The sequence below is a fragment of the Panthera pardus genome, unplaced genomic scaffold (genome assembly GCF_024362965.1).
Source record: "Panthera pardus isolate Hobbes unplaced genomic scaffold, ASM2436296v1 HiC_scaffold_17, whole genome shotgun sequence".
NCBI classification, from domain to species: Eukaryota; Metazoa; Chordata; class Mammalia; order Carnivora; family Felidae; genus Panthera; species Panthera pardus.
This window is the reverse complement of record NW_026526732.1, coordinates 101818911-101843146: the sequence shown is the minus strand read 5'-3', so window position 1 is coordinate 101843146 and position 24236 is coordinate 101818911. Positions and strand designations below refer to the sequence as shown.

Genomic DNA, 24236 nt, shown 5'->3' with positions numbered 1-24236 from the left:
TATAAATCCTTAAGACACTGACCTACATTTAAGCCTCAGTTTCTTCTGTCTGCTCTTGAATGGTTTGGGACAAACAGCATTAATATTCTCCTTGGTTATCAATAATTAATTCACTTGATCAACCCATCAATTAATATTTGTTGAGCATTCCCCAAATATACAACAAACAGGACAAACTTCTTGCCATCATTAAGACTGCATTTCAACAGGCAAACAGGGGCACCTGGGTGGCTCAGTTGGTTAAGTGTCAACTTCAGCTTAGGTCATGATCTCATGGTTCATGAGTTCAAGCCCTGTGTTGGGCTCTGGGATGACAGCTCAGAGCCTGCTTCAGATTCTGTGTCTCCCCCTCTCTCTGCCCCTCCCTCACTTGTGCACCCTCTTGCACTTGCTCTCTCTCTCAAAAATAAAGGTAAAAAAAACTGCAGTTTTAAAAAATAAAATAAAATAAAAATAAAAGACAAGCAGTAAATCAGCCAGTAAGTAAGTGTACTTATAATTTCAAGTAGGGGCGCCTGAGTGACTCAGTCATCTAACTCTTGGTTTCAGCTCAGGTCATGATATCAGTTTGGTGGGTTCAAGCCCCACATCGGTTTCCATAATAACAGCATGGAGCCTACTTGGGATTTTCTCTCTCCCCCTCCCCCATTCATGCTGTCTATGTCTCTAGATAGATAAATAAATAAATACATACATACTTACATAAAAAATATTATTATTTCAACTAATGTAACTCTCACAAAAAAAAAAAATGAAGCAGGCACAGTAGGGCTAGAGAATAATGGAAGAATGATTATTTTAGGGTGGTCAGGGATGGCTTCTCTGAGGAGCTATCATTTGAACAAAAGGAGCCAGCTCTGCAAAGAAATGAGAACAGGATATTTCAGGCAGAGGAAACAGCCAATGCAAAGGCAACCCCCCAGGGTAAGAATAAGCTTAGCATGGTAAAGAAAGCATAAGACCACGATAAATAAAGAAGAGTGTCACAGGGACCAGATACTACAAGACTTACAGGCTTGAAGTTTGCATTTTATTTTAGGGGAATGGAAAGCAATTGGAAAGTTGAAAATATCACTCTTGCTACCTTGTGAAAAATAGTTTATGGGCTAAAAGAAAAGAAGAAAAAAGACTGTTAGGAAGCTATTCTATTCCCTTGTTGGATGATGGTTTAGAAGTGAGAGGGTTTACGGGGTGCCTGGGTGGCTCAGTCGGTTGGGCGTCAGACTTCAGCTCAGGTCGCTATCTCGCGGTCCGTGAGTTCGAGCCCTGCGTGGGGCTCTGGGCTGATGGCTCAGAGCCTGGAGCCTGCTTCCAATTCTGTGTCTCCCTCTCTCTTTGCCCCTCCCCCGTTCATACTCTGTCTCTCTCTGTCTCAAAAATAAATAAACGTTAAAAAAAAAAAAAAAAGAAGTGAGAGGGTTTATATAAAAAAAAAAAAAAAAAGAATAAATGCTCCTAGATTTTTTACTTAAATAATCTCATGAACGATGGTACTGAGCACTAAGGTAGGGTCATCTAGGGAAGGAGCAGATTATGGATGTGGACAGAAATCAAGAACCCACTTGGGGCATGTTGAGTCTGAAATGCTGATTGTACATCCCAATGGAGTCAGTTGGACATACCAGACCAAAGTTCAGGGCTGGAGATATAAATTGGAAGTCATCAGCAGTGAATGGCATGTCAACCTTGGATTTAGCAAGATTAGGGAGAGAATAAAACAGATCTGAGAACATAATCCTGGAACATTCCTTCATTTAGAACTTAAAAAGGGGAAAGGAGACTAGAGGAGAAGTATGGAAAGAATCAACCACTGAAACAGAAAGAAAGCCAGGATAATTCTTTCGATTTATGTGCAACAGATTCCACCTGAACTCAAATGGAAACTCAGAGTCCAATTGTTTGTGGAAGTAGGACAATGATTTCTCCGGGGGGTCCAGCTATTAAAACTGATCACTAAATGGTCTCTGGTTGTATAAGAGAGCAGAAGGAATTTTGATTATAGGCCCCCCGGGGACAACCAACAGATGGAAAAAAGGAAGGACAACTGCACACCATCTACGCCACCACCCTCTCCAGAATGAGTGCCTTCAAGTCTGGATGGAAGAGAATTATTGACTCAGATGGCAGAGGAGCTGGTTCCCTGGCAGAGTGTGAAACACTGAGCAGCAAGAGTGCTGCTTCAGGTCCCGGTGAGCTCACTACTGAGATGTTCTCACTTGTGCACAGAGCTGCATGTTAGAAATCTGTACCTTACACAAAGACACAAGCGATCTCATGGAGGGAATAACAATGCTGTAATGACATTGCTTAACCACTCAACATTCTTGTGATAGCAGACTCCAACTCAAAATCAGTTCCTCTCCTGGATATTTTGTTCCTGATAGACAAGCCAGCCAAACCACATGCATGCTCCCTGTACTGGAGGCATAAGTTCAGATATAACCAACCTGTGTTGAAGAAGGATCCAGTCCATTCTGCCTCCGTTTTAGGGAATATAGAAACTGGTGGTGGCAGACCTAGGGCTCTCCCATCCAGATCCTTAAAGAGATATTTTCTTGGATCTTCACAATCTGATTCAGGGCAGACCAGTATTCCTAAACTTTTCCTGTGAAGATAGACAGAAAGCAACTCTCTCATTCCATAAGCAACATAAAGAAAACATATTTGTAGTGCCGCCATGAAAAATAAATGAGGATTTTATTATTAATAATGTGTTATACATAGATGAAAAGTAAAGCTCTATAGAGAATTTTATTTCCCCGTTATATGGGCAAAAAGAAAGACATTCTTGTAACCAAATATTCCACATATCTGAATATATAATTTTGCTTCAATTGTTAATTTTTAAGAAGCAAGATATAATGAAGTGTTCTTATTCTAATATCTACTAAATATAAAATAATAATTTCTTTATGAAACTTTGGGGACTTGTAGTATTTTAAGATTATTACCATACATTTCAATTCTATTTGTGCTATATACAAACAAGGTAAAAATAGATATTCTCATTCAACATATATCTATTGAATACCTACTACTTACGTGTTGGAGAATACAGTGGTGATAAAGATAGACATATTCCTATACTTTCAGAATTTAGAGTCACGCAGGGTATATAAACAAGTTATAGGCAATTATAGCATTGAATTATAGAGAATTTATTTGATTCCCCCTGGTCTAATAATTTTAGGTACCATTGGTAATAACATTAAATATTTATTGTATGCCAACCATGTGTCAGGTATTAATAATATAAAGAATCAGATGCTAATATCATTTAGCTTTATAACTATTTCATCCCATAAGTAAGGCATGAATGAACATAAAGAAAATTGGGCAAAGAAAAAATGATAGAATAACACAAATTGAAAATCTCATAATGTTTTGGTACCATAAAAATGGGTCAGGGATGGGCATTAAAATGAGATTACTGTTGGGCCAAACACATTAACTTTCTAATCAGGACAATTTTTCTTGATTCTTTTCTTCCAGCTAAAGGAGTTTGCCCAATATTGTGGAGGAAAGAAAGTAACCCATTCTCCCTGCTCCTAACTTTCCCACTCTCTTTTATGAGAAAAAGAATTCCTCATCTAGTTTTCAGAGAACATATGTTCAAGAACAGTAGTTACAGAAGGTCTACATGCCAAAATCTAAGCCACTTTATACAGTTCAGGGATTCCTGGAAACAGACACAGTCTCCTTCTACCTCCTAGTCCCTGTTCAAGGGTTTCCAAGCCTCCTTCAGAAAACTCGTGACACCATACTCCATGGAAGAATCAAGAATTGGGGTAAATTTTTTTCCAGTAATTTTGAAAACATCCCAAAGATGTATCTCTAATAAGGATAAACAATGAAACAATATCAATAAAACTTGGCATTCTATCACTTTTGTTCCCTCTTTTAGCTAAAAACTGTCATAAGGCTCAACCCAAATTGAAGAGAGAAATAGCCTCTATCTCTGTTGTGAGAGAGACTGAAAAATCTAACAAGAGGCATGACTGTAGGTGGGGTAAAGAATTGGGGCCAATCAATCCACCTTATCTTTCCAGAAGAACATATTTCTATTCACATTGATGATTTTATTCTCTTTTTCTAAATATGGTTAAGGATTTGAGGAATTGAGAAATATTTCACAAACATGGCTTATTGGAAATACTAAAACTGGTACCTGGTCTGCAAAGGAGGAAAGTAGAACTTGTTATTATCTTTGATATTTAGCATCCTGGTCCTCTCTGCTGTAATAGGATGCACGATTCCAGTGTTCTCTACATTGGGCAGAATGCAGACATCTAGGTCATCATTATAGCAACTCTTCACAAAACTAGAAAAGGTGACATCTGAAAAAAAATTTTAAGGTATCACAATATTGAATCATATAAACTACCACAATATGGACTATACAACTAAATATTCTTTTATTTTTTTTTATTTTTTTTTTAAATTTTTTTTTTTAACATTTATTTATTTTGAGACAGAGAGAGACAGAGCATGAACGGGGGAGGGGCAGAGAGAGAGGGAGACACAGAACCGGAAGCAGGCTCCAGGCTCCGAGCCATCAGCCCAGAGCCCGACGCGGGGCTCGAACTCACCGACCGTGAGATCGTGACCTGAGCTGAAGTCAGACGCTTAACCGACTGAGCCACCCAGGCGCCCCTACAACTAAATATTCTTATACCAATGCAGATCTAGGAGTAAGTTTAAGCTATCCAGGGTAGTTCCAGGAGTTAACATAAATCCTGACTTAAAATATCTGTAGTTCTGGGGCACCTGGGTGGCTCAGTTGGTTAAGTGTCTGATTTTGGCTCAGGTCATGATCTCATGGTTTGTGAATTGAGTTCAAGCCTGGTGTTGGGCTCTGTGCTGACAGCTCAGAGCCTGGAGACTGCTTCAGATTCTGTGTCTCCCTCTCTCCATTCCCCTATCCTTCTCTCTCTCTCTCCCTCTCTCTCTCTCTCTCTCTCTCTCTCTCTCTCGGATATAAATAAACATTAAAATAAATACATAAAATAATATAAAATATCTGTAGTCCTTCAAGATGTAGACACTGTATGCAAAAGATAAGAGTATATTCCAACACATTAAAGTCTCAAGAGCAATACTTTTCATCAAACTTTTGATCAATATTCAATGAGGAATGAGTACAAAAGAGACCTGATGGAAGAGTAACATCATGGGTTGTGGCCTGATTCTAATCCAGGCTGCCTACCAACTTTACTAAACTTCAGTGAGGCACGATTTCTGCATCTGTTTCATCCTTTGTATAATAGAAAAAGCAATACCTACCTAAGAGAATTGTCATATAATCAAATTAAATAATCAAATTAAGTAAAGTTCTTCAACATGAATAAAGCAGTGACTTTTTAATTTTTTTTATTTGAGAGAAAGAAAAAGGGGGAGGGGCAGAGAGAGGAGGAGAGAGAATCCCAAGCAGGCTCTGTGTTGTCAGTGAAGAGCTTGACTCAGGGCCATGAGATCATGACGTGAGCTAAAATCAAGGGTTGGGCGCTTAAGAGACTGAGCCACCCAGGCGCCCCAAGCAGAGATGATTTAAGGAGCCACTCACTGTCATTATCACCACTGTGGTTATCAATAGCAAGCAGATTATCAATTAGACAAGAAGCCCTAGGCTACGTTTTACCCTCTTGTTGATATAATTTCAGAATGCTATCAAAGATTCTATGCACAGATATATGAAACTACATTGCTTGTAAACCAACCATCATACCTTGAATTTTCATAATTCCTGAAATTGAATGGTCATTCCTGACTCTGTGCCAGGGCTCCTGAGGCCACTGATTTGGTTCTGAGGTGAATACAGGCCATAAAATCCCAACTCGACCTCCTCTGGGATTGGAAGGAGCTCGATCTGTTGAAGTCACACTGGCAGCGCGAGGTTTGACTCTGTCCTGAATGCAATCAAAAGAAGAGCTAGTGGCCACAATGACTGAATTCCTAAGTATAATCTGTAAATTTTCAATGTGACTCTGAGGAGCATAAGACATGTATACTGTTGCCAAAAGACCAATAGCATTATCTACCAGAGTGATGTTCTCTATCTCCACACTGTTTTCCACATGTAGCATGGCACCGTAGTCAAAGTTCTTAAAAGCCAAGAAGCCAGAGATACCGGTACAGTTGTCTAGTCCATTTTCCTTATAGAGATGAAGTCCATGGAGGCTTGAGTGGGCCACGTTGTCAGACCAACGAGCTTCAGGAGAGGAACACCTGTACCCTCGGATATGAAAGCCCAGTCTTTCTGATCCTGCCACGACATTGCCAAAGAGGTTGATGTTCTTTGCCTGGTTCACTTTGATTCCTGCCACCCAAACAGTGGACCATGATGACTGTGTCATCAGAACCAATAGGTTATTAGAGAGAGAGAAGTTCTGACCCTCCAAATCTATGCCATGGCCAACTGTGCCAAACACTATATTGTCATTTAGAATGATCCCATGGCTGGCTGCAGCACGAATGCCCCCACCACAGCTTTGGTGCAGAGTAGAAGAAATTATCCAGGATCCTTCTGATGCATTAGTAAGTTCAATGGATGAATACAATGGCGACCCAAAGTTCTGAATTTCCACATTTGAAAGTTGAAGAACACCTGAAAACAAAATGAATATTATCAGGTACTTTCTCCTTCCTACAGAAGGCAAAAGATTGGCCCATTTATGGGCATCAGGAGATGCAAATTTGTTAATGTAATAGTTTGTTCTCAACACCAGAACTATATTTCCCATGATGAGTCTCACTAACAAAATATGAATCATTAGAAATATCACAGTAATGCATGAAAGGTTTTATGTGCCATCTGAAGAGTGTGGCAATAGAATGGAAGGACAGGAAGGACAGATAGGGAAGAGAGAGAGAGGCTTTGGAGATGAACTCAGCCAGCCAGGCAATTCTGGGTATTTGCCTCCAGGGCTGGTCAAAGACCTGAATTACAATGAAGAGAGTGTGGATCCCAGGTTTCCTCTCGGTGACCATGTGAAAAGGCTATCACCATCCCCACAAAGATATTGCGTGAAGGAATATCATGGTCAATTATATTAAAAAAATACTTTTAAATCATTTTAAAGACCCCATAAAATCTTTTCTGTTTTTATCCTAGCCACACAACAGCCCCTGTGTCATTTTGACGATAATAAGATTCTCTACATCGTTTATGTCAGGAGAGGATAGTGAATTATTTAGTCATACTGGGAAATTTATTTGTACTAATTTAAGTGGATATTATAAAACCACATTATGAACTACACCCACTAGGTTGATTTAAAAATATAATGGGCATTTATATGTCAATGTATACACTTTTGGTAAAATAGATTAACAACATGATTATAGACAAAAACGAGGTGAGTTAACAACTATAACAGGTGACTCTCATATAGCCCTCTTTGGTATCAGGGACTGTTTTAAGTCATTTATCAATATTGTGTGTGTGTTTGTGTACATATGTGTGTGCATACGTGTGTGTGTATGTGTGTGTGTGTGTGTGTGTGTGTGTATAAACTCTTACCTTCACAAATTCTATGAGGTAGGTGCAATTATTATCCCCATTTCACAGATAAGGAAACTGAGGCAGAGAAGGTTTAATAAGTAACATGCTAGACTTGGACATAGGCAAATGAATTCAGGGGATATACTATTAACCAGCACGCAGGCACACTAGGGGAAGTGGGAGACATGGTACAATAAAAGGAATCGCTATTCAATGGGATTTACACAACTGGGTTATAGCTAATGTGCCAGTAATTAGTCATGTGCCCTTAGCTACCTAGGTCAAAACTTTATCCATCACTTGGTTTCTTTTTTTTTTTAAAGGTACTGCCAAAGGTGACCTATAAAGTTATTTCTTTTATTTAAAAGGGAGAAAACTATAGTGTTTTAGTAATAATATTTAAAGCTCAAAGGTAGTCCAGACTAAACCCTCTACCTTCTACCCTCCCTTTTCACAGAGGAGAAACTAACACCCTTGCAAATCGGCTGCCTTGAAGGACCACACCATCATCTGAAGGAAAGATGAAGTGAAAGACCGTGTAGGTCTTTCTTGGTAGCCAGACACCAGCATTCCAACATATCTAAATTTCTCAAATGACAATGATTAAGGAGGCACTGGTGGATGGAACAGACATTATCACAAAATGATAAAACATCCAGAAACTACTTGTCTGGTGGTAACATTTTTTATATAGTGTCCCTCACCAGTAGCACAGAGCTGAAAGGGCTGTTGAACCTGTCTCCATATGACTATGGCCCAAAGGACACCAAATGCTAGATTCCACACATAAATAGCTTATTTTGTAGAATGGAAGGTGGTTCTAGAATTTCAGTCAAGGCAATATGTCAGTATTATTTTAATTAGTGTTTTTTTTAACATCTTATACTTGCATGGTTATAATTCACAGTTTTAAATTGCACAAAATCTTTTTACTTATATGCATTTTAACCAATGGCTGAAAGCTAAATACTTAAAATACTTAATACTTAATACTTTAATACTTAAAATGTCTTGAGCATTTAAGTGGAGAATTCAGTAATGTTTTTTTCCTATATTTGTTTTTGGAAATAACAATTCTAAGTACAAATTGCTGGATGTTATTGGTCATAAAAAGAATGATGGGGTACCTAGGTGGTTCAGTTGGTTAAGTGTCCAATTGTGGCTCAGGTCATGCTCGCACGAGTTTGTGAGTTTGAGCCCCGCGTCAGGCTCTGTGATAACAGCTCAGAGCCTGCTTCTGATTCTATGTCTCCCTGTCTCCTCTGTTTCTGCCCCTCCCCTGCTTGAGCTCTGACTCAAGCTCCCTCATTTAACTCTTGGCCTCATTTTCTACCCTATGATTGTTCAATACCCATAGCTGGCATCCTTGACCGATAACCTGCAAATTCCACCTCATCCAGGTCCTGAGTTACATTAAAGAAAAATACAAGGCTTCTTAATTTAGTGTGGGAAACTGGATTGTATTCTAGAACAGAAAAGGGACATTAGTGGAAAAACTGGTGGAATCTGAGTAACGTCTTGAATTCGGTTGATAGTAACACACCAGTGTTCACTTTTTGATTTTGACAAACGTACCAGAGATATGGCAGATATTAACAATAGGGGAGACTGTGCAAAAGGAACCCAGGAACTCTCGATACCACAGATGCAACTTTTCTATAAATCAAAAATGATTACAAAATTAAAATTTATTTAACAAGGGCTTCGAAATTCAGGCTTCAATTTGGATGTTACCTCTGCCACTTTCTAGCTGGATGACTTTTTTTACTCTTCACTTTCCTCATTCCCATTTATGGAGCACTTAATACATAACAGTTCCTATACTTATGAAGCAGCAATGAAAGACCTAACCTTATCCTCAAGTTGTTTGCAAGCTTGTGAGTTTTACAAATAAGCAGGCAATTTTATCAGTGACTCTGTTTCCTCATCTATAAAAATGTTTCACTCACAAAGCTATTAAAATTAGATGAGGGGCACCTGGGTGGCTCACTTGGTTAAGCGTCTGACTTCAGCTCATGTCATAATCACACAGCTCCTGAGTGTGAGCCTTGCATCGGGCTCTGTGCTGACAGCTCAGAGCCTGGAGCCTGCTTCAAATTCTGTGTCTCCCTCTCCCTCTGCCCCTTCCATGCTCACTCTCTGACTCTCTCTCTCTCAAAAATAAATAAGCACTAAAAAAATTTTGTAAAGATTAAATAAGATAAAATAGGCATGGAAACCACCCTTAATCCCAGTCTATAACACCTCTTCCCCTGGGGATGATTTAAGAAACCCTAGATCAGCGATGCCAGAGGTTCAGAACCACATCAGTCTTGGTGCTCATTCAGCACTGGCTAAACTGTCAGAATTGGTCTTCTAACTTGTTCCCGTGACCATGTTCCAGCTTGGCCTGCAGTTTCAGTGAAAGGAGGCCCTGTCTCATTTCTAGAAGACCAGGATTCAGCCTGTGTTTCAGTCTTCTAAAGCATGGTTTCTCAATCTCAACACTATTGATGTTTTGAACCAGAGAATCCTTTCTGGTGGGAGACTGTGCTTGCATTTGTCGGGTTGTAGAATGCATTGTGGGATATTTAACATCTACCTACTAGGTACCAGAAACTCCCCCAAGTTGTGACAAGCACAATGTCTCCATATATTGCCAAATGTCTTTTGAGGGGAGGCGAGGAGAGAAGTCATTTCTGTTAGAACTCGTGGAAACAGATCCTATGGAGAGAGAGTTTGTTCCACAGGCCAGGAATCCTGAACTTTTGATTTAAGGTACAAACACTGCCCTTTACCTTACTGGAGGAACAGATGTGCCAACAAATGGTGTTTCTTTCATACTCAATATGTTTGGTAAGTAGTTAGATCCTTTATTCCAGGCCTTTTCAGAGTCTTTGTTTATATTCACATATTCAGTGACTTTCTAAGATGGAGGTACAGTGACAGCCTTTCCCAAATGTATTTGACCAAGAAACAATTATGGAATAATACCTAAGGAACACACGTTTAAGAAAAAGGTCCTAATGAAATAATTGTGCAGCATTCAAATAGAGTTCAAGCTGCAAAGAAATGAGAAAGATTGAACTGATCCTTAAAGCAGTCTAGAATATGGAAATCATTTTTATTTAAATTTACGCTATTAATTTATAGCATGAACTGAGGCCTGCCATCAGATACAGCATGCTACTGGGAAAGAGTAATAGAAATTCAGGAAAGAGATAAAATTCAAGTGGTCATTAAATCATCTATAATTTCAAAGCAGAGGAAATTTCACATCTGCTGAAGATGTTTTCTTTGAGGTAAAAATGTGCATATGTGCTGATCGCTAGTATATTATTTTAACGTCACACTGATAATTAAGCACAGATTAGAACTGAAAATTCATAGTTCCTCAGAGCACAAAGGAGCCATCTAATTTTAACGTTTTGTTTTATAAAGGAAAATTCTCACAGCTGGAATTTCTGAGTGTCCCAGATGAATAGGCTCTAATCGGTAATGCCTAATAAAATTCCGTTTACCTGAAAATTCTTCACTGTTGGACTTTCTAAAGGACCCCACAAGTAGTCTCGCCCTGCATGATGTATCAGGCTGGATTTGTATATTTCGGGTCAAAAGTCCAACCTCTGCAGCCAAACGAATGTATCGGCCATCCTCCATGACATGGACGCTTCCTGTGGCAATAGGAATTGGGCAAGAAAAAAACTTTAAAAACCTATTTCAGAAATTGCCAGCTGGGGACCCAGAGAACCTGACAAATGAAAACACTCCTTTCCCCTCGGAAGTCCTACCAACATTAAGGATGCTTTTCCTCGGGCATTCTCCACAAATGTCAGCTGAGAAATGAAAAGCTCGTTCACATGTCTCTCTTTGGGATCAGAGTGAGAGTGTTAGAGCAAGAATTCATTTCTCCTTAATAACTGTGGGTACTGGGACAAGGAAGTCAGGGCACACCTGTCCAATTAGTGGGGTCCCTAACCTCCTTCCTTAAATTCATAGGCGTGTGACTTGAGTGTGCGGTTATACATTGTCTGTGGACCTCTTTCATGACAGTGAAGAATTCCAGACCGACTGAGGCAGTGACAGAGCTAAAGCAGCAATATATAGGAGTAAAGGGACAAAGAGCAGGGGCAGCATCCTCTTGTGATGGGTCTTAAGCTCAGCACTACCTGAAGGAGCCTCCTCAGGAACAGGAATGGAGCTCCTTTCTGGTTTGTTCCACTGCCCTCCATTTATAAGGCACCTTGCATCCTACTGGCAAAGGATACTGAATATTTCTCCCCTCTCTTCCACTTAAAAAAATCATCTTCAGAACTATGATTTAGAAATAGATTTAGACATAATCTTGTTGAATGCATGTATTTATCTCTCTCATATCAGAGACAAAAAGATATTCCCTAACCATTCTGTTTCCATGTTTTATTATTTATTAGAGTTCTTAAATTAAATGTATTTATTAGACTGAACCAGGAAACTCATGGCTATTTATCATTTATGTGCAAATATTTTAACTGTACATAGTGTATACTACTCTTCACACTTTTTTTGAGGAAAAAAAAGTGTTTGGCTGTTTATCTTTTTGTTAATACTAGTAGTAGTCAGTACATAAAGTATCTGGAAGGACACATCCTGAGCATGAAAAAATAAGTCATTATTTACAATAACTACTGTATTCTAAGTGGTTGTGTGAGTCAGTGTGCCAAGAAGTGAACTGGAAATTCAGCTCCCATGAGGTTTATTCTGGCTAAGCCATGAAATTACCCAGTGACCTTGAACAAGATGCTTAATTTTTCTGCTTACTTCTAGATTTGCCATTAAAAATAAAAAACAAAACAAAACAAAATCCTTCACATCTAAGTGTTCTTTAAAAGTTAGGCAATAAAATTAATGAAGGAATAGAGGTAAAACCTTCTAGGACAGGTCTAGGGAGCAGCAAGGTATTATCCATCCTTCTGAATGGCCATTGGACACAGGATCCCCAGTCAGGTTGCTGTACACATTCTTCCCGGTCCATCCACTTTCCTTAACCAACAAACCAAAGCCTTACCAATGTGTCGGTGTTTGAGCCGTTCATAGATCCTAATATGGTGAGCCTTGACTTCTTTCACAGTGAGGACTTCTGCTTCATGAGGCTCATAAGAAGAGGAGCTAAGGATGATTTTGTCATGGGGTTGCCAATCCACTGTGTCCTCAACTATAATTCTGTAATAGCATAAAAATGGTATCAAGTATACTGAGAGTGCAACACAGATCACCTACTAGTTCCAAAGAGAAAAGGAAATCCACTACAACCACCAATTCCCACCAAGGAGATTGAGTTAGAAATAATAAGCCAAGACAGAGAAAAAGGGCTTTTGTGAAAAATTTAATGCTCATGAAATCACTGGTCTGACTTATGTGTACAAGGATAGCAAAGATATTCTCCAGCCATGAAGTACATGACAAATGAATAAGAGTAAAAGTTCCAGTTTAATATACGCCAACTACACATGGTTTCTTAGAATGGATATCTTCTTCCCTGATGGGGAAACAGTTTGAATAATAAAGATATTTCTGAAAAAAACCTTTCTCAAATTTTCTGAAGAACTATTATGCCATTTTTGGACAACTTATTATCATGCATTAAGTCTCATACCTTCATGGTCAGACAGATATAATGTCTATCCTAAAGGTGTCACGTATTAGCTACATGACCTTAAGAAGTCACATAACTTTCCTGAGTTTCATATCTTCATGTGAAAAATGACAATATTGAAAGCTTCCCTCTGACATCCCAGTGCTAGTGTAGGGACTAATGGTATACATTTATTGAGTGTGCTGTGTTCTAAGCGCTGTGCTGTCTCCACAATATAAACAGTAATAGTTTGATCATTTTTGTTTGTTTGTTTTTTAACTCCCATCAGGTAAAACTTTTGTTCAGTCTTTCGCTGCCGCCTAGCTTTTCCTAGTGAATATGTCTGCTTCACAGTCATTGCCATCTTCAATGGCATAAGTTTATTTTAATAACCTGACTCTTTTGTTAACATCCACATTTTATCCAGCATTGACAATAGATTCTCCTCTACCTTTCAATGTTCATCCAGGCAACGGGTCCATGAAACATCTATTGATTGAACAATTGGTATGCACCAGACTCTACAGTAGGTGATAGAGGCAAAATGCAAATAAAACATGTCATTTGTATTTTTTAATAGACTAGATTTTGACTAGTAGACATCTTTAAAGAGTTTACTGCAAGGGAGGAAAAGTACACAATTTCTATATAATATGAACAGCAAATAAATAAATAAATAAATAAATAAATAAATAAATAAATAAATTACAGGGATCATTTGTGGGCCAATGGTGAGAGCCTGCTTTGAACCAAAGATTGTAACGAATTCACATCTGTGCACCTGAGGTTGGAGAGTCAGGGAGAGAGTCACAGAGGAAAATAAAAAGATTACTATCAATTTTTGCAGTTTTAATGAAAGAAATTAGTCTTATCTTTGTTCCTGATTTGTGGTGATACCTAAGTTACAGAATGTTAAAGCAACTGCTGGTTTTTAAAGGCAAAGTAACTAATGTCCAAGAGATAAGAGGCACCTGGGGTGCTCAATCAGGTAAGCGTCCAACTTCGGCCCAGGTCATGATGTCACGACTCATGAGTTCAAGCCCCACATCAGGCTCTGTGCTGACAGCCAAGAGCCTAGAGCCTGCTTCAGATTCTGTGTGTGTGTCTCTCTCTGCCCCTCCCCTGCTCACTCTCTGTCTCTGTCTCTGTCTCTCTCTCTCAAAAATAAACATTAAAAATATTTTTTAATTATTAAAAAAAAATTGAGTCCGAGAGATTAAATAACAAAACTCAAGACTAGTTTGAATTAGGACAAGGGAGGACTCCTGATTAAGTCCAGGTTCTTTCCACTAAATGACATTGCCTCACCTGTCTGACTTGTAGTCCTTCCCTGGCTAAATGGTAATGAAAAGCAATACCCCCACATCTCAGAATGATATAAAGATAATCCATGAAATTATGGAAAGTCTGTGACTTATACAATGGAATACTATGGAGTCATTTAAAAGGTACATTGTTGCAGAGCATGAATTATAAGGCATTTTGTTCATGATGTACGGAGTAAAAAAATCAGAATATAAAACAATATGCCCACTTTGTTTTTCAAATAAAAATAACACACACACACACATACACACACACACACAAGACAGGAAAGATACACTGTAAAATGCTAGCCCGCCTATAGATGATGAGTTTAGTAGTGATTTTTCACTTAAATCTAAATTTTCTAATTTAACAGGTAAGAAAAAAATACTTTTTTAAAAAGAAAATAAGGCTATGGATATAAAGTCACACCAAAGTCAATGAGCAGCACAATTGAAACTGATCCTTTCCTTCATAGTCAGTATTACCTGGATAATCTTTTTTATTATTATCTATACTGCTGAATAAAGTTCTTCAGACAATAGGTACCATAATGTTCTGAAGAGTTTCTTGTGGAAAGAATTGAAACTCATTTCTTGTGGACACAGGGAATTTTTAGGGCAGGGTCTGTGAGTTCTAAGCTCACCTCAAGACCGTCAGCCACAGTGTGGTCTCTCCACAGGACACAGCACAGCGATACATGAGATCTTTTTCCCAGAGGCCCATGAGGCAACAGGAGGGCTCACACCACTCCTACGGACTTCCAGAGAGCTCCACCCAGGCCTAAAGAGAGCCCCTGACCCTGGGGTTGGGTGGTATAAGTGTCCCTCCGCCTCTCTCTCAGGATGCCTGCTTGCAAGCCCCACCTGGTTAGGCCAGGATGTGTGTGGATGACCACCCCAAGCCAGTCAGCTCCTGCTGGGACAGACTCCATCTTTCACCCAGACAGCCCTTGCTACAGCTCTGGTACTTTCTATACTGGGAGTAGTTGTGTGTGATGTTGGTAGAAGATAGAGCCCACCCTGCTTGCCTGTTTCAGACTATTTTTGTTTAGAAAGTAGTGCATGTTCTTTAATGTACAAAAGACAAGAGTGAATGAAACATTCTCACATTTATTTACACCATTACCTAGTTCTTCATATTAACTCTAAGTAGGTAGTAATTTAGGGATTGAAAAAGAAATAAAAACCAAAAAGTTATGTTCTACCCTGTCTATTCTACATTGTGTCTGCACTGTGTACTCACAGAGATGGCTACTTTTACTTCACCATGCAGGAATTTAATTGTATATAAAACTGAACCTCTCAGAAGCTGAGAGAGACTAGAAGCAATGGGTCCATATCCCAGTGCATTATCCTACAATTTAAACAGTGATGCAGCTACCAGCTTATAACTTTTAGGGACTACAATCAAGGCAGTGTATGATATGGTAAAGACAGATACATGTCCTTACACATTTGCCAAAACCCACAGAATGTACAACTCAAAGAGCGAACCCTAATGTAAACTAAAACAAATAAAATCTCATTCCCCAACTTCCTTAAATAAGGCTTCTGCTCCAGCCAGATGAATTTGCTCACTCTCTCAGGAAATAGCTATGTGCTTCTCACCTGTCACTTAAAATACTATTGTCCTTACCCTGCCCTTCAGCCTCATTCTTAAAAATTGACTGAAGTTCCTTTCCCTTCAAGAAATCTTCCCATGGGAGTCGTTTCACTGAACACCCAACCCCTGCTTCTGTTCCACCACAATCTTGACACAATGGATACTGCTGCCTTGCAATTGGTTTTATACTCTTGCCTTCTGTGGCTATTCAACTCTGATACTCGAAGGTAATATTTAATGAAAATATGACTACCTAGTTATATAAACCCTATATCACATAGCAATGTTCTCAACAAAAAGAAAAAAAGACCTATTGAAGTTAGTAGCCCAAATTTTATATTAAACATATAAATGAACTTATGCTGACCTTTTCCATTAAGGCTTCTGAAACGTTTTAAGTTCATGAACATTAATCTCTCCTCTATACTCCAGAAGCCTTGGGAATCTGTATCTCATAAGGACCATACATATATGGCAAAGGAGTATGGCCCCTTCTGTTCTGTGTCCACATAGCCACAGTGGTAACTTCAAAGAAAATGGTGGTCCCAATTATCAATAACTCAGATGGTTCTGTTGGTCTGGGTGAGTATCAGTTTTCCTTAAATTCCAACATCCACACTTCCCACTGATGGTCTTCTACTATTTGGTTACCCTTCAACTAGCCCAGCTATCTGATTAATACTAATAAGAGTCCTATAGCTACAGGGGACAAGATAGACCTTTCTGTTCTGAGCAAAACACACCTAAAACAATAAATAAACAAAAATATTAAAAGAGCTGTTTGCAACATAACTGGACCCAAATGAAAAGACACAGGAAACTATGAATAATCACTGCAAAAGTCTCCCAAAAGAAAACCTTTAAAAATCTATAAACAGGATGCCAGCACAGTTTTCTTTATTTAGGCACTAACATTTTATCTAGTTTTGAAAAAATATCATATTTTTGGCCAAAAGAACATAATTACAAAAAAAAGAAAAAAATGTATAGTTTCAAATTTCATTTAAAAAGTTTTTACAACCATGCATAAAGCATTCATATATAAACACCTACAACTTAAATTGGTTTGTTAACTAAACATCAGGGAGGTCTTAATGATGACAGCTGCATTTGACCACAGGCTCAATGTCCCAGATGCCAACATGTTTTCTTCCCAGGAACAGGGATAGCCATAGATAGACTTCTAACACCGAAGGCTTGCTTTTATACTTCCCTTTATTTTTTTTTTTTTTCATTTTTTTCAGTTCCAGGAAATGTACTGCAGACCCTCAGCTGGCATTAGACTATGTGAGGTATTGAAGAAATGGGATTCTGTAGCGATGCAGACATTGATGATGATAGGAAAAGCTATCAAAAATGGCAACTATTTGTCTACCTGGCTTCCTTTCTCCTTTATTCGATGAAATCCACCACGTCTTTTCTGAGATCTGCTCTCCTTAACCGCCAAACTAATTAAATGTCCTAGTGAGCGCTACTGATTATAATCCCACAAACCCTTTGCTGACAGGTGGGCAAGGGATCTAACCTGCCTTTGTTTGGGAAAGTCCATCCCTTGGGCTTCATTTTATCAGCTTTACTGAGGTATAGTTGACCAACAAAATATAAGATATTTAAAGTGCACAATGTGATGATTCGGTATATGTATATGCTGCAAAAAGATGACCCTCATCAAGTTAATGAACACATCCAACACCGCACATACTTACCTTTCTTCATGTGAGAATATTTAAGTTCTACTCTCTTAGCAAACTTCAATTATACAATACAGTGCTATCAACTACAGTTGCCTGGACTTTTGCACGGAAACTAAGGGGAGAGAAAAACTTATTCTCTCTAGTGGTAAAGCTAGGAAAAGCCTGACAAGTCTGGGTTCACTTGTACCCTACAGAATGTAGAAACCTTTTCTTCCATAGATGCAAATGAGGTTGAAATAGAGAAATTAGAGAGTTGTGGGAGGTCCTGGCACAATCTCCCGAATGGATTAGAAAGGCTACTTTTACTTATTTTTACTATTAGCACAATAACTAGCATGTCCCGAGACAAATTATGAGCCAGAAACTGGCTAAGCACTTTACATTCATCGATTCACTTATTCCTTATAAATACTCTATTAGCAAGGCAGTTTTCCCTTGTATCATAGAATAAGAACTTGAGGGTTAGAAAGAATAGTTTACTCAAAAAATGACACATTTAGCTCATTACACAATTAGAATTATTACAGTCTGCCTTCTCCCAAAGTTCAGGCTTTTTTCATTCTAGTGTACTATTTCCATCCTATGTTCCTAACTCATGTGACTTTTCTCAGCATGGAGACAATAGCCAGTTTGAGATTAGGGCCCACCAGTTCACTGGACCAGACAGAATCATCTTTTTTTATTATTATTATTTCATTTTTAATCATTATTTATTTTTGAGAAAGACAGAGTGCAAGTGTGGAAGGGGAAGAGAGAGAGAAGGAGACACAGAATCCAAATCAGGCTCCAGGCTCTGAGCTGTCAGCACAGAGTTGGACACAGGGCTTGAACCCACAAACTGTGAGATCATGAACTGAGGCAAAGTCAGATGCTCAACCTACTGAACCACCCAGTTGCCCCAGAATCATCTTCTTTTGAAGGCTACATATATAATCCTAAACTCCTGCCAATAAATGAAGAAGGCCACCAAATCTGTATTCTAATATTTCTTGAACTAAAGTGTTATAGAATAATAATGAAGTTTGAGTAATAAGTGAAATAAATTATGGTGGTTTTTAAAAATAAATGTAAGATTCTCATTTATTAGATGATATGACACTGAATCAAGAGGCTCAATAAATTCTGATTTCCAGAAAAGACACATCCATTCAAGGTAGCAGGCATTTATTAAAAGTTTTCTTTGTGTACTGCAGTGTACTAGAGGCTGAGCAATATAGAGACTCAATAAAAAATATCATGTTTCTGTTCCTGTAGAAGCCACTTGGAGGAAGAGGACACAGACACCTTAAGTAGCTTAGTATCAGTCACAAGGAAGCCTATTTTTATTAAAATGATAAAGCAGAAAACCACATTCCATCGCTGAGATGGTAAGAAAACAATGTGTGCTGGAAGGGAGATCAAAGGTCTTGCGGAAGATGTGGTGGATTATAAGGATAAGCAGGAAATATAAAGGTGAGAGGAGGTGCAAGAGCACTGTGGTCCCCCTTATTTTATTTATCAAGTTTTTAGGGAGTTGGGTAAAAACAGTTGTTCTTGAGAGTCCTGTGTGAAGTGGGAATATATCAGAAAGGAGAACAGGAAGTAACCAAACAATATACATACAAAGAAAACCATCAGAAATTTGATACAGGACACAGTAAAAAAGATAAAGTTCAGGGCTGATGTCAGTAAAGAAGACCAAGGTCCGGGGGGAAAGGTTGAGGTGGCAAATGATTTGTTATTTGATTCAGAGATATTTCCTTATAAATAACAGAGTAAATTGATGCATTACTCAAGAAACACAGGGAACAAGAGGATGAAGGGACTGGGTAATATCTATACACTTTCTTTAAAAACCAAATGAGATGGGGCGCCTGGGTGGCTCAGTAGGTTTGACTTTGGCTCAGGTCATGGTCTCACGGTTCTTGGGTTCGAGCCCCGCCTCTGACAGCTCAGAGCAAAGAGCCTGCTTTGGATTCTGTGTCTTCCTCTCTCTCTGCCCCTCCCCTGCTCAGGCTCTGCCTTTCTCTCTCAAAAATAAATAAACATTAAAAAATTTTTTTTCAAAGCAAATGATAAAAGGAATAAGAAAAATATGAGAACTTCTGAAGAAAGTTCCCCATACACCTACTTTTCTCCCAGTTTCTTCTTCCTAGTGGACGAGAGCCATCCTCATTCAGTTGCTCAGGTCAAAACTTTTACGGTAATCTTGGGACTTTACTTTTCCTTCTACCCAATCCATCAGCAAATCATGTTTCCTCTGTCTTCAATGCGTATTTCACCATCCCATCCTCCTCCTTCATGACCACCCTAATCTAAGCCACCAGCTTGTGTCACTTGAAAGACGGCAATGTTACTGCAGTGTCCTAACAGTCTCTCTGCTTCCACCCTTGATCCTGCAACACTCGGTTCCCCACACAGCATGAGTCAGATGCAAACATAAACTGGACCCTGTCCCCGCTCTATTCAAACTCCTGCCATGACCAGGATAAAATCTAAAACCTTTATCATAGGATTGATTAAGTAACAATTGAATTTCAAAGAATACTTGTTCACCTTTAAATGACTCACAGTACAACATCTACTTAATACTTCTAATGGGTAAAAAAAATAATTTCTTTAAATCTAAGTATAAATATAACTTCTCTTGACTGATCTGAAATCCTCAAAATCCAACATGTTCTTCATCAGCCTCCCCCAAGGTCAATTTAAGCAAGCAACTATAAAAAGTAACTTAATTTAGAGATCAATTTGTATAGTATCGTATAACAAAAGAAAATAATATTGTTTCAAATATCTTACTAAGCCTACTGCCATTGGTAGTATAAGAAATACGTATAAATTTATAAAGTTAATATGAGGGGCTCTGGGGTGGCTCAGTTCATTAAGCATCCGACTTCAGCTCTAGTCTTGATCTCACAGTTCAGGGGTACAAGCCCCGCATCAGGCTCTGTACTGACAGCTCAGAGCTGGACACTGCTTCGGATTCTGTGTCTCCCTCTCTCTCTGCCCCTCCTCTGCCCATGCTCTGTCTCTATCTCTCTCTCAAAAATAAATAAACATTAAAAAAATATATAAAGTTAACATGAAATTTTTCCTCTGGAGATTTAACTTTAACATTCTTCATATAATAAACCAATTATACAAAAATAAATTCAGACATGCAATTCTGTTGTCAAAAGTCCATAAAGAGGTCTGAGTAAAATCTGTCCCCATAACAATATATTAGAAAGACGTATTAAACTGACTTTTTAAAATATTTTTTTAAAGTGTATTAACTTATTTAGAGAGAGAGAGAGAGAGAGAGAGAGAGCCAGCAGAGGAGGAGTAGCGAAGAAGGGAGAGAGTATCCCAAGAAGGCTCTGCACTGTCAGCACAGAGCTCAACGTGGGGTTCAAATTCACCAACCCTGAGGTCATGACCTGAACTGAAACCAAGAGTCAGACGCTTAACTAACTGAGCCACTCAGGCTCCCCATAAGCTGACTTTTAAAATAAAGAAGACCAGAGGTCAATGTTTAAAGAAATGGTTTGAACAAGGTCTGTACTCCAGTTAATACTATACTAACATCACCTTGCTGGATTTTATAATGTTTAGGTTATGAAATATATCAACAGAGAATTCTGAGTGAAGGGTACATGAGAACTCTGTACTAGTTTTGCGACTTCTTGTGAGGCTTCAATTATTTTACATTTTTAAAAGGTTTAAAAAAGGAAGGCTTTCCATACAATAACTGCACTGTGATCATTACATATCATCCATATAAACTCATTAAAAACTCATCATGACTCATACTAAGAAGTTTGGTTTTTAATATTTGTATCATACAAAACACTAGAATACAAGCAATGGAATCAGACGAACCATGTTAAAAAAAAATAAAAATCAGCCCCAGGAACTCCTAGCTTGGAGTTCCAAACTTATAAACTTGGAAATTTTACTTAATTTGCCTCTCCTCAGTTTTCGTATCTGTAAATGCATATAACAATACCTGACATAGCACGGAGAGGTTTAAATGAGATAATGTACATAAAATGTTTGGTAGATGCCTGACATGGAGTAAACCCACATAGGAAGAACTCAATAAATGGTAGTTATTATAGATCGTTTTCATTAATAAAATTGAGTTTCTTTCAAAATAGCCTGTAGCTGACTGTGGATTACATTTCTAACACATTCTTTAAAGAAAAATCCATTCATAATGGGTCGTGCCAAATTCCAGCTTGCTAACCTTATAATTAAAGTTTCCTGTTTATCCTTGCTTGAAATGCCTACTTCACAGATCCTTTTGGGTATCAGGCACTTCAAAGTCAACATGACCAAATCTAAACTCATAATGTTTTCCCCAAAATTTAATCCTCTTTTTGTGAATGGCCCCACCATCCATCTCTGCAGTCCAGAAACCAAGAGAGTGTCTCACATCCCACACATCTTATATTTTTTTATCTCCTGTCTCTAAATCTGCCCACTTCTCTCCATTGGTACTTCGGCTCCTGACTATAGGTTACACTCTCTCTTGCTTGCACCTCCTAAGTAGTGTCCCTAGATCCATTTTTGATGCCTGCTGTTGTCTGCATTGTACCTAAAACGATTTTTTTTTTTAGATATAGAAATGTGTTTATGAGCACTCCCTCCTATCCATACTATCCTCTTAGAAACTTACAACAGTTTTACAATGCTCTTAGAGGGTAAAAACTAAAATTCTTGATATTGCCAGTGAATATGTCCTGACCCATATCTACTCCTTGGAACACTATTGTGCTCGGCCCTTGCTCTCCAAATCAGCCAACCTAACCTTCCTCCAAGTCCCTTGTGTGGTCCATTCTTCCTCCCAATACAGAATCACCCCTTGGGCCTCTGCTTCTCAGTCATCTGTACTGACTCTTTCTCTATCATTTTCTCTTTTTCTTAAGGTTAAAACAATTTTTTTTTGAGACAGAGGAGGGAGAGGGGCAGAAGGAGAGAGAGAGAAACCCAAGAAGGCTCTGTGCTCAGTGTGGAGGATGACATGGGGATTGATCCCACGGCATCAAGACTTGAGCAAAATTCAAGAGTCAGATGTTCAACCAACTGAGCCACCCAGGTGTCCCTTTCTCTATCAACTTCTAAAGATTTAGACCAACCCCAGTCTCATTTCCAGGCTCCAATTTGCTCCTCTGCCTGTCTTCTTGATCAGTGATATCATCTACTTCCTGGAAGACTCCCATCATTTACTATAAGAGCCCTAAATTACATATCTAATTGTCTCCTTGATATCTTCAGTTCATGTCTCCCACTTGGCATGTCCCTGCCACCTTCCACCTTGGCATATCTGTTCCTCTTCTGGTCTTCCCATCTCAGTGCATGTTTTCACCATCCACCAGGTTGCTCAAAAGATCTGAAGCACTTCCCTCACCTCAACATTCAGTTCATTGGCCTGTCCAGACAGTGCTATCTCTTCTCTCCATCTCCATTGGCTCCTCCATGGTCCTCCAAGGTCAAGCTGCCATGATGCTTGGCTTCAACTGATCTCCAAACTCATAGCCCAGCTTCTGATTTTTTTCCCCACCATTCATCATATTTATAGCAGCCAGAGTGATTTTCAACACATAAGTCACATTCTATCAATTGCCTTCTAAACTCCTCAGTGATTTTCCCCTCTGACCTCTCACACCTAAACAAGATATCATGTGACTTGGCATCTACCGTATCATACCACTCTCCCCTCTCCTCACTCTGGTACAGCTACAGTGATCTCTCTATACCTACTCCCCAAAGGCCACCTCAGAGACAATACTGGATGTCCCTCCTTCATTGAGCTCTCTATCCCATTCTCATCAAACAGCAGGAAGCCTCCTACCATTCAGATCTCAGCTCAAACTTTTCTTCTCCAGAAAGGTCTCCCACATCCAGTTAGTCTAAAAGGGTACCCCATACACTCCACAGTTATTTTTTATTATACCACCCTGTTGCTTTCCTTACTAGCACACTTTATAATCTGCAGCTATGTTGTTTGTATTTCTGTATTAGCTTCTTTATTGTCTCTCTATGAAGATATAAACTCCCAGAGGATAGTGATCTCTCCAAATTTGGCTTTACATATATCGTACTTACAACTACACCTAATACATAGTAAGTACCCATCAGATATTTGTTGAATGACTCAGTGCTGTTTGCTCTCACTGGTGTGCTCTTTCCACACAAACCTGACCCCACTTTGCTTAATTAAAGGCCATTCATTTTTTAGTTCCCACCTCTGAAATCACTCTGCAGGAAGCCTTTCTCCAACCTCCATTACTGCCTCAGGATCCCATATTCATGTTTTCAGAATCCTATAAAGCCCTCCTTCATAGCATTTATCAGATATGTATTTTTACATTTACTTTATATTTATTTCATTAATGTCTGGGTGCAGAGACATGTCAATTTTTACTTATTATTGTATCTCTAGGCCATAACTCAATGTTTGACATAGGGTAAGAATTCACAAAAATTATGTTGAATAAAAACAATAATATTGTTCAAAAGCAATAACTACTTTATGAAGAAATTCTGTACATAAAGAAAAGCATACCAGAGC

At 38.7% G+C, this 24236-nt stretch overlaps 1 protein-coding gene across 2 annotated transcripts in view; it reads right to left on the bottom strand.

Annotated features, from left to right (window-relative positions):
• PKHD1 (PKHD1 ciliary IPT domain containing fibrocystin/polyductin) overlaps positions 1-24236 on the bottom strand; it is a 488429-nt gene that overhangs the window by 132315 nt on the left and 331878 nt on the right. For both annotated transcript variants that reach the window (XR_002082091.2, XM_019457395.2), the window contains exons 56-60: positions 12528-12682; positions 11002-11154; positions 5726-6604; positions 4169-4337; positions 2448-2605 (exon numbers count right to left, since the gene is read on the bottom strand). Coding sequence is in view for 1 of the 2 variants with exons in the window: in XM_019457395.2 (XP_019312940.2) it covers positions 2448-2605; positions 4169-4337; positions 5726-6604; positions 11002-11154; positions 12528-12682 (1514 nt within the window). In the remaining variant the exon portion in view is untranslated. The remainder of the gene's footprint in view (positions 1-2447; positions 2606-4168; positions 4338-5725; positions 6605-11001; positions 11155-12527; positions 12683-24236) is intronic.